The 11,409-nt window shown below is 44.9% G+C and overlaps 1 protein-coding gene across 1 annotated transcript; it reads right to left on the bottom strand.

Moving 5' to 3' along the window:
* Positions 1 to 311: 311 nt before the first annotated feature.
* Positions 312 to 6,302, bottom strand: RPTN (repetin). The gene is made up of 3 exons (XM_058715714.1): positions 6,271 to 6,302; positions 4,734 to 4,891; positions 312 to 4,055 (listed from the first exon to the last, which is right to left on the bottom strand). The coding sequence occupies exons 2-3, from the start codon at positions 4,869 to 4,871 to the stop codon at positions 1,068 to 1,070; spliced, it is 3,126 nt and encodes a 1,041-aa protein (XP_058571697.1). The 5' UTR covers positions 4,872 to 4,891; positions 6,271 to 6,302; the 3' UTR covers positions 312 to 1,067.
* Positions 6,303 to 11,409: the final 5,107 nt, after the last annotated feature.

The raw sequence follows: 11,409 nt of genomic DNA, 5'->3' as shown, positions 1-11,409 counted from the left end.
TCAACTTTGACTCCTCTGTGGAGGAAGGAGCTGAAAATATTTAGATAAATTCCTTTTGACTTTTTGTTATTTGTTTCATATTGACTCCTTTTCTTCTTCTTCCTCCTCCTCTTCCTTCTCTTCTTCTTCTGCTTCTCTTCTCCCCGCCCCCGCCCCAACCTCCTCCTCTTTCTCCTTCTTCAGTGCTCAGGAACTCAAAGAACAAAGTCATCTTAGAAGTCAAGAAATGAGATCTTATCCTTGGAAAGCAGCACCCAAGTGAAGATAGAACAGCATATCCCCACCATGAAGAAGGAAAAGAGTCATCAAGGTCATTGTTCACCAATCATTTATTGGATATTTTAATACATTTCCATAGATTTTCTTTGAGGGGTTTTCCAGAGCAATGGAGGGACAGTTTTGGTTTGTTGGAATCTGTCAGCAGATGACATATGCTTTCTCTCTGTTTTATATGGTCAGAAACTGGAATGCTATGGAGCTGGAACCAGTCAAGTCAGCTGTAGCAGCTTAGGGAAATGTCCCTCTGGTGAGGGTTGGGAGCCTAGGTGTGGGAGGTGTTGTGGACTTCAGAGTTGACTCTCCTAGTAGCATCTCACCATGTTTCATTTTAGGCTATGAGGTTTGCAATTCCTGGTGTTTTGTCCATTGGAGCCAAGCTCACAAAAGACCAGGTGTCCTGTCTTCGGGCTGTAATATGTATTTTTGGAATACCTTCCCTGTTTCTGAACTTTTGGAAGAAGTTTCTACCATTCAGTGACCCAGCCATGTCCCCACCTACACAGAGGGAAAACCAGGAAATGATTTAAATCCCCAAACTAATCAAAATTGAGATCTGATTATGTCACCCAATTTGCCACTCAGACTTAACCCAACTGGAACACCCTAGAATTGCTGCTTAAAGAACGGAAATGCCCTAAAAGTGAATACTAGTCCTCAAAGCATCTTTACAAGTAGATGGAAGAGAGAAGGAAGACATACATTTTCAATCTCTTAAACAGAAGTAAGGATAAACTTGACATGTAGATTTCTTTGGCTTCAGGCTGCTTTAGCTCTGGTGTGTGCACAACCTAGCGCTGATTCCTTTTCTGCTCTTGTACATAGTTATAGAGGGCGTTGGGAGCAGAAGCTACCTTGTTAGGGTGACTTCCACCCTGTTCTCTCCTTGAGGGCCTCCCACTGCTCTGGGTGGGATGGAGTGTCAGGTTACTGCATCCTCCCTGGGAATTTTGCCTCTGGCTATTTTCATTCCTGTGGAATTTTTCTCTATTAGCACGGCCTTGCTGGATCCCATAAGGTTGTTGATCCTGGGACCCTTGATACCTTTCTTCCTCCTCAAGGGTTTGCTTATCCCATTTTTGCTGATAGTTTTGATTCTCTTCATGTGTTTGCCTGTCTTGTCTCTGATGGGTCTGCTCAACTTCGTGGGTTTGCCTGTCTTGTCTCTGATGGGTCTGCTCATCTTCGTGGGTTTGCCTCTCTTGTCTCTGATGGGTCTGCTCATCTTCGTGGGTTTGCCTCTCTTGTCTCTGATGGGTCTGCAGATCTTCGTGGGTTTGCCTGTCCCGTCTCTGATGGCCTTGTTCCTCTTCATGGTTTTGCCTGGCCTGCATCTTGCATGGAGTTTCCTGACCCTCACAACCGTGTCTGCCCCAGCTTTGGCAGGCCTGCTCTCCCTCTGCCTGGTGGCTCTGCCTCTCTTCATGCCTGGCCTGTGTCTGTCTGTGGCCCTGCTCACCACTACATGATTGCCATTCACCTTCTTTATAACCATGTGGCACTTCTTGCTTGATTTGTGCTATGAGTTTGTGTTGGTGGTGTTGGTTATCCTCCTCGGGCTCCCATGCCTGGTGGCTGTTCTGCTGCCCTTCCCTAGACTGAAATCTCTGTCCCTGATTTCGAGCCACTTCTTGTCCTTGAGTCTGTTGACTTACTCTCCCTGACCTTCCTGGTTGCTCAACATATAAGTCTCTGCTTATTTCTTCCCTCCCTTGAAGGTAACTATTTTGCCCTATCTTCCCAGTCTCTGACTGACCATGGTGAGAACTCAGGCCTTGTCTGTCTGTCTGACCATAACAATTACTGTGGCCTTCTCTGTGTGTCTGGCCAGAACAATAGCCCTGGCCTTCTCTGTTTGTCTGGCCATAATGAGAGCTCAGGCCTTGTCTGTCTGTCTGGCCATAATGATAGCTCTGGCCTGCTCTGCCTGTCTGGCCATAGGGAGAACTCTGGCCTTGTCTGTCTGTCTGACCATAGCGGGAATTCTGGCCTTGTCTGTCTGTCTGACCATAGTGGGAATTCTGGCCTTGTCTGTCTGTCTGGCCATAATGATAACTCTGGTCTTGTCCGTCTGTCTGGCCATAGTGAGAACTCTGGCCTGCTCTGTCTGTCTGGCCATAGTGAGAACTCTGGCCTGCTCTGTCTGTCTGGCCATAGTGAGAACTCTGGCCTTGTCTGTCTGTCTGACCATAGTGGGAATTCTGGCCTTGTCTGTCTGTCTGGTCATAGTGGGAATTCTGGCCTTGTCTGTCTGTCTGGCCATAGCGGGAACTCTGGCCTTGTCTGTCTGACTGGTCATAGTGGGAACTCTGGCCTTGTCTGTCTGTCTGGCCACAGTGAGAACTCTGGCCTTGTCTGTCTGTCTGACCATAGTGGGAATTCTGGCCTTGTCTGTCTGTCTGACCATAGTGGGAATTCTGGCCTTGTCTGTCTGGCTGGCTATAGTGGGAACTCTGGTCTTGTCTGTCTGTCTGGCCATAGTGGGAATTCTGGCCTTGTCTGTCTGTCTGACCATAGTGGGAATTCTGGCCTTGTCTGTCTGTCTGGCCATAATGATAACTCTGGTCTTGTCTGTCTGTCTGGCCATAGTGAGAACTCTGGCCTTGTCTGTCTGTCTGGCCATAGCAAGAATTCTGGCCTTGTCTGTCTGTCTGACCATAGCAGGAATTCTGGCCTTGTCTGTCTGTCTGGCCATAGCGGGAACTCTGGCCTTGTCTGTCTGACTGGTCATAGTGGGAACTCTGGCCTGCTCTGTCTGTCTGGCCATAGTGAGAACTCTGGCCTTGTCTGACTCTCTGACCATAGCGGGAATTCTGGCCTTGTCTGTCTGTCTGGCCATAGTGGAAACTCTGGCCTTGTCTGTCTGTCTGGCCATAGCAAGAATTCTGGCCTTGTCTGTCTGTCTGACCATAGTGGGAATTCTGGCCTTGTCTCTCTGTTTGGCCATAGTGGGAACTCTGGCCTTGTCTGTCTGTCTGGCTAGAGTGGGAACTCTGGCCTTGTCTGTCTGTCTGGCCATAGCAAGAACTCTGGCCTTGTCTGTCTGTGTGACCATAGTGGGAATTCTGGCCTTGTCTGTCTGTCTGGCCATAGTGGGAATTCTGGCCTTGTCTGTCTGTCTGGCTAGAGTGGGAACTCTGGTCTTGTCTGTCTGTCTGGCTATATTGAGAGTCCAATTCTTGCCTATCTCTCTGACCATAACCTGATTTCTGATCCAGCCTCCCAGACGGTCCATAATAAAAGCCTGATTCCTGTTGGTTTGTCTGGCCATAACAAGAATTGTGAATTTGTCTCTCACAATGATTTAAGGCAAAGATATATCCTTGTTTTTTAGGCTGGCTACTGCTAGATTTATGACTCCATCTTTGGCCATAGTGGGAGTCTGTATCCTGTCTCTCAGACTGACCACAATGGGAGTCCATATCCTGTCTCTCAGCCTGACCATAGCAGGAGTCCCTACCCTGTCTCTCAGACTGATCCTGGTGTACATCCTGGTTTTGTCTCTCAGACCGAGTGCAATGGGAGTCCTGCCTTTCTTCCTCATGCCTCTGCCTATGTTGTCTGCCTGTATTTTCTGGGAACTTATGGTCTTGTGTTCCCTCCTGCTCCCCTTCTTGCTGAGAGATTCTATCTCCACATGACCTATTATTTAGTTTATGATAGCAGGCTTGGGCCAATTGAAACACGAACAAGAGATATTCATGAAAATCAACATGTCCATTTCTGTCTTTATCCAAGAGGCTCAGGATGGTTTCCACGGTCTCTGGGTCATTTGGTCTCTGTGAGAAGATAAAACAAAGAGCAAAATCAGTTGTTCTGTGGATACAAAGATGTATGCTGGTATCCACACCCCTACCCTTTTAGTCATGTATGAGCCTTCCTCAGTTGGTCACCATTCATCTTGAAATGGCTTGGGCTTGGTTTAGTCTTTTTGATAAACTGGTCCTCTGAACCTCATCCCTTGCTAGACCAATGGGGGCATGATTATTCCATTATATGCTATATTGTAATTATTTACCTACTTCTTTCTAACCACACCATGAGATCCTAGAGGGAAGAGAAGCCTGTTTTGTTCATGTTTGCATCCCCAGTGCCTAGGATGGTGCTGGCATGGAATAGGTATTCCACAACTCTTTGTTGAATGAATGAATACATGAATGAGAAGATGTGTGTACAGCACTCAAGTATAGAAATCAAGCTATGAATCTAGAATTTCTTCTGAGAAATGATTTCTGGTTTGAACTTGTACCCTCTCCTGTCAAGCTCAGCTATAAGAAGGTGTGTGTGTGTATGCCTGTAAATGTGTGTGTTCTGGGAGAGAAGTACTAAGGAGCTGACTGAAAATCTTTAGCTATGGGTGGAACATGACCAGATCAAACAAAAAACATCAAGCCCTGGATGCAGGTGTCAGAATCATTCACACTTGACTCCATGGGGTCAGAGTCTACGCATCTTACCCGGAGGATGTCTCCAAACTCAACCAAGAGCAGCTGCTTCAACTCCTTCTTGCACAGTGAGGTACAGTTCCCATTCTCTTTAGCATGTTTCTGGAACACCTCAATCACAGTGAGAATGCTGTTCAGCAGTTGAGCCATTTTAGCAAAGATGGGTGAACCTAAAAGAAGAAACAAGATTTCGTGTTTAAGATGGAGACCAGGAGACAGATTTCTAGAGGGCAAGTGGCCTTTTTTGGTCAGGGAAAGAAGCTTAAGAAATGACAAAGCCCCTATGCTGACACCATGGAGCCTGCTTGGGATTCTCTCTCTCTTTCTCTGCCCCTCCCCCACTCACACTTGTTCTCCCTCTCTCTCAAAATAAATAAACATTAAAAAAAAAAAGAAATGACAGAGCCCCTTCGTAGCCTTATCTCACACTCCCTCTGATCTACAATCAGGCTCCAAATACTATGTGCTATAGTGGGTGATGGGTGCCAGCTATGGTTTCCCTGCTAGGAAAAGTGGCAATTTCATAAAAAGCAAAAAACATATGGTAGGTGGTTTCCATGTCCCATCCCCTACTCCAGGTGGGACTTGCTTGATTGAAACTCTTAGAACAAAAAGGAAGAGATATCAGGAGGCCCACAGAGGCAGGGCCAGAAGCCAGTACAGTAAGACATAATTCTCCACCAACTAAATAGACCCTGCCAAACAGGTCTTCTAAGGAGCCTTGCTCAAGTGTGGAAGGCCAGAGGTCTCTTGCCATAGGCCAAGCAAACTTTTTGAGAGACTAAATCCCAGCAAGTGCTTCTGGCCTGGATGACCACTTGGGATATGCTTATAAAGTAGAATCAATGAATATAAAAATGATTACAGATAAAGATAGCAAGCCAAATTAACTGCACAGATGATAAGAAATATATATAATCAGCTAGATTCACTCTGGCTACATTGGGAGATTCAGGTCTTTGGGGATCTGGATCTCAATGGTATTTTGCCTGTGGTATAAAAATTCTAGTTACTGAGTTTATAAGCCTCCAAGAAGCCCTAACTACAAAGCACATTGGACTTCCAAAAGCATGCAGTGATGTCTATAATGATGCATAGCAAACAGTGAATTGCATGGGACAGGCTGAGTCCCTTATGGCAGTTCACTGCACTGAGACTTGAATGCTACTGTGGCCCTGTGGTCTAGGGCCTTGTCCCTGATGAGCTCTAAACTTTTGGGTCTTGCCTTACTTGCATGAAAGGTCAATGCTCCAGTATGGGAGACTAAGCTATTCACCAGTAGTTCTAGCCCTCAGGTTTGGGATGCCCAGGACATGCTAAAACAAAGGCATGTGTATTTATTTTACAGGCTTGGAAGAGGGCCACCCCAGTTATCATCATATTCTCAGACAGAACCAAGAAAAGGAAGCAGGATTCTACCCAGGCCTGTCATGCACAGGGAGCAGTCTCAGACCCCCCTAGCCCAGCACATTATAGCTGCTATCAAGAGCCTTATAGAGACTGCCATTACTCATCTCCCTCCTCCCCCTCCTCCCCATGCATGCCTTACCTGCTTAGGGAGGAATGAGCAGAAGATTCAGAAGCCACAGAGGATACTAGAGAGTTGAAAACCCATCGTATTTATAGGGGTTTTAATTGTCCTGCTAGGCCATCCCAGGAGACACCCATTCTGTGGTAGAGCCTGAATCACTCTGGGCCCAGCCCGGCTCAGCCCAGCTTGACCTCTCCCTCTGTAGACCGTTTGGTTTATTTACTTCCCCCACTTACTCATGCACCTGTTTGTCATTAGGTAGGCGATACTGTTCAAGTCCCAGCCCCATTTAATTAGGGGAGTGTGTGTGCATGTGCATGCTGCAGGGGTCCCAAAAGACAGATATGTAGGTTGAGTTCATCCTTCATATATGTTGCCTACCACGGCTAATGGAGGACCACAGTTAAGTCATACCAAAGAAGGCTATTGATATGGTCACTTTATAAAAATCTGTCAGAGTAGAGACTAGCGGCTCTAGGTAAATAGCCAGGATATAGTTCCTGGAAGAGATTTGCTTTATGCTGTTTTGCTTGTGTCGGTAGATATGTATATTTTAATCTATCGACCTGTTTTAATTTTAATGTTTTTTTTTTTCACTTAATGGCTCGTCCTGCTAGAGAGAGAAGTAAATACACGACTAATTTTGAGAGGGAAGGGTGCGATGATGGTGGAGTTGCTGCCACGAGAGCCTGTTAAGGTCTTCCTAAAAAGCCACAAGGTGAAGGAAAATGTGGATGCTATGATATCTATGAGTAGAGCTGCTATTGGAGACCTGGGTCACGACTTATTCCCCACTTCTGTGCCTGTGATGTGCCAGCAATATCTTATGCATAGGAAAGTCTCAGTAACTTTTTGTGGAGTAAGTCAATTACTGATTTATAGAAGCATTTCAGAATCTAGTTTAAGCGCAAAAAATTCTAAATTTGCCTTTACTTTCTACTTTTGTTCACATCTACATCCTTGCTTGGACTTTTTCTTGTGCGTCCATACGCCAGTCAGTTATTAATGATGATGCTTGCTATCATTGACTGTGTGTTCAGCATTCTGCAAGGCAATCACAAAAGTGCAGAGATTTTAGTCCAGTTGGAATAAAGAAGCTTGATATAGAAAGGAGTTTGAGCAGCAGAAGCAGGACATGAGAAGTGCTGAGAGTTAGAAAACCTAGGTGCATGAGGAGTCTTCGTGGGCTATGCCCAGGCTCCCTTCATTAGGTAGGTTTTGTGTTGTTCCTGGTGGGATTCAGGTGGGAGGAAGAAAGCAGAGAAATCCTGGTGGGGAGAAGGGAAAGGACAAAGGTATGAGGCGAGAATTTATAAGACATGTTTGGATTGTGGTGAGCTGGTAAGTCTGGCTGGAGTAGAGGGTGTACAGAAGAATAGAATCGGAAAATTTTGGAATGGCAAAGGAAATCTAGTTTTAGCCTCTTAATTTTACAGATGAGGAAAATGAGGTCCAGGTAGACTGAGTAACTTGCTAAGGGTTCCACAGGGCTATGATGAAAGCCAGGCCTAGAATCCTTTTTTTTTCTCACCTCTGGTTCTTATACATTCTCTGAGGCAGATTTGGGGCCTGCTTTAGGGTTAGTTTTAATGAGAAATGGTAGATGGGGAACATTTTGGTGAGGAAAATGATATGAGTAAAGCATTGTCTGGGGGAAGATCTTAATCTGACTGCAGTAAGGTGGCCACCTGTCTCAGTTTGTCTGGGACTAAGGGGTTTCCCAGGACATGAGATTTCAGCACTAAAATTGGGGAGAGTTCTGGACAACCTAGGATAAGTTGGTCATCAGATACTGCAGGATACAGGATGAACTGGAAAGAGGGGTTTCTGAGTAGGGAGACTAGCAGTCTATTGTGTGGCCCATGTGAGAAATGACTTGGACAAGGCAGTTCCGAACTACATGATAGGAGCTGGATGATAGAGGGAAAGAAAGGTTTGGGACCAGATTAGGTGAGGGGCAGGGAAGGTGGAGAAGCCAGGAGGCACTCTAGGCTCTAGGTCTGGATAGCTCAGAGAACTGTGGTGTGCTGAAGAAATTTGACATCTGAAAGGGGTTCACTGGGGTCTCAGATTCGGCACCCCTCCCAGCATCCCACAGGTTTTCCCCCTCTGGGAGCCTGCCATCTGCCTTCCTGCTTGCATCCTCTGCTCTTTGGGCTCTCCTAGTACCAGTCAGGACTTGCTTCAGTCTGTTTATAAATCCTGAGAGTGGGGTCATACCAAGATTCTCTTTCTGCTTTTGAATCTTGACTTGGTTTTCTTCAATGTTCTATTTATTTTTTGAGAGAGAGCAGGGGAGGGGCGGAGAGAGAGAGGGACAGAGGATCTGAAGCAGACTCTGTGCTGTCAGGCTGACAGCAGAGAACCCTATGTGGGGCTCGAACTCACAAATCATGAGAACATGACCCGAGCTGAAGTCAGACGCTCAACTGACTGAACCACCCAGGCACCCTTGAATCTTGACTTGTAAGCACTATTCAGTTATGTCTCTTCTTACCCATTAGAAGCAAAAACCAAGAGAAATTTTGGTGACCCCAGAGGCAAATAAAGGGAATGTCAGTGGAGTGGGTAGAGAGTAAAGACAACAGCCATTGCAATAGAGTGGCAAAGCTGTGGCCCCCAAGATGTTGGTATTTTCCAGGGGTCCTTAGAAACTCTTTCATTGGTTAGATGGGCAGTTCTCTGCCTGAATCTGTAGTGGAGAGAAAAATGTTTGTTTGTTTGTTTGTTTATTTACTTCCTTATTTATTTATAATCTCTACACCCAACTTGGGGCTCAAACTCACAACCCTGAGATCGATAGTCACATGCTCTATTGACTGAGCCAGCCAGGGTCCCCCTGAGAAAGATGATGTTCTTAAAGTAGGGTCTGCTATGTACCTATTCATTCGATGCTTGGTAAGTTCCTACAGGATGAGCAGAGAACTGTGTGTTGCTCAGTCAGTCAGTGGGTCTGTGTGCACATGTGGAGGGCTCTTTGGTAGGCCCTGAGACAAAGGCACAGTCTTTGTTTTAAGGAACTTTCAATTTCACTGGGACACGAGATACATAGGCTTCTCCTTTGCAGTTGACATTGTACTGTCATTGATAGGGCGTTGGGAGAGTTTGGCTAGAGGGAAGAGAGGGGGAGGATGCAGAGGCTTAATATAACACATATTTGAAGAAATCATGGAATATAGTGGGCAATTTCGGGCAAATTACTTAACCTCTCGATCTTGGATTTCTTTATCTGTAAAAGGAGAGGGTTGGACTGATTTCTAACGATCTTTTGGCATTAATATTTTTAAGATTCTGTGATTCTAATCTTAGGGTTAGCAGGGGATTCAGAGGTTGTAAAAATATAACTTTGCTGTATTTGTAAATGTGTTAAAAGCCTCAGAACTTTGTGCTTCTCAGTCTTAGTGGAAAATGGGGAGGGGGAGTGGGATTGTGGGGGTCCTGTCACTTAGCTAGCATTTGTAACTTGCATGAGCATCTTCACTGTTTTTGTTCATTGTTTTTCAGTGTGTTTTCCTTTTATTTGCATTCATGTTGGTCTGTGGCCTTGTGGCCTCAAAGACAAGATGTTTTTTAAGCTACAATTTATTGAGGTCTTATCATATGCTAGGCTCTATGTTGAGCTATATGTTATATATGTTGTCTTGCTTAATTCCCCCAACTCTATGAGGCAGGGAATATTATTGTCAGTTTTCAAACAGGGAAACTGAGAGTTAGAGAAAGATAAATAACTTTCCCAGGGTCATGCAGCCTGCAATGGAGGAGCTGGGGATTGAAGCTGCACCTTCCTGGCTCCCAAGCCCTTGTTTGCAACCCCTATGTTCATACCATCTTTTGGAATAGGACTGGTGATTGCCCACTCCGCAGTGAGAGGAATTATTTTCCACAAAAGCTGACATAAGAACAGAGTAATTTCCTAATGACATGCTCTGAAGGAATCCAACTTTGAAATGAGAACCTTCTGATGCTTAGCCAGTCAAATATTTATTATTTTCCCATGCTTCTTGCCTACCTAAATGGTTCCAACACTGAAGCAACCTACAATCTATTTGGAGAGATAAGAGAGATGCTTATACTTATTATTTTTTTTTAAAGCTGCTCTTCTGTCTTTACAGTGGAGAGAATGGGATGGAAGAAGTTCCACGTGTTGCCCACTGTTTTCAGGTCTTGACCTTATTAAAGCCTTTGCTGTTCATTTTCTGTGGGGTGCAGATGTGCCTATTGGGTGTGACAGGTACTATTTTGAGCTAATGGAGTTTTCAGGGAGTCTCCTCGCATATTTTGACCAAATCATTAGGGATAATTATCACAGAGCTCTTTAGACTTCCTTTTTCCTGCTGTTGAGAAGTTGGGTGTCTATTCAATGAGATGAAATCCCAAGGACCCAGAGAACGGCTGTTTGTCTGACAAAGGAAGGCCCCTGTGTAAACTTGGGGCAAGCCCTCCATTCCTGTTTAGCTTTTGGAATTAAGCAGGTAGATAAACTGCAGATGGGGAAAATGACCACCTTCCTCTGGAAAGGAGTGGGACTAATTAATAGGCATAAAAGTCTTTGAGATTTCTTGATATTGAAAGGTCATTTATTATCATCTACACAAATAAGTTCTCATTTTAAAATCTTTCCTTGCAGATGATATACCCTCCTGCTAATTATAGGCCATCTCCCTATTAATGACATCTGTGAGAGTTAGTAGGTTTTGAAGTTTAACACTGGCCTCAGCGATATTTTAACCTTGTCAGAAAATGTGTTTTGAGCCAAAAGGGAAAGAGAGGTTGAGTTCCTGGGGGTCTAGTGCACAGGTTTTGTCTGATAGCCTGTAGCCCAGGCTTTTCTTCTGTAGTTTTTGTTTTTGGATACATCATCCCTTACCTCCCCAATGTCTCAGGCCATGTCCCCCCATGAAATGAGCTAGAAAGTGTCAGAAGTTATTGCCAAGCACAGCCCCTGGAATTTTAGATAACCCTAGAACATAGTTAACACCGCTCCAGACCAAAACAGATGCCCCTAAAGTTGGCCATGTGTGACAGAAATTGGATCATTCAGGTCAGGTTTTTGAGTTCTTTTTGTTAAAGAGCTTTATCAAGATGTAATTCATGTACCATACAATACACCCATTTAAAGTGTGACATTCAATGCTTTTATTATTATTATTTTTATTT

Source organism: Neofelis nebulosa, chromosome 2 (assembly GCF_028018385.1).
Source record: "Neofelis nebulosa isolate mNeoNeb1 chromosome 2, mNeoNeb1.pri, whole genome shotgun sequence".
NCBI classification, from domain to species: Eukaryota; Metazoa; Chordata; class Mammalia; order Carnivora; family Felidae; genus Neofelis; species Neofelis nebulosa.
This window is presented reverse-complemented; position numbering and strand designations above follow the sequence as displayed.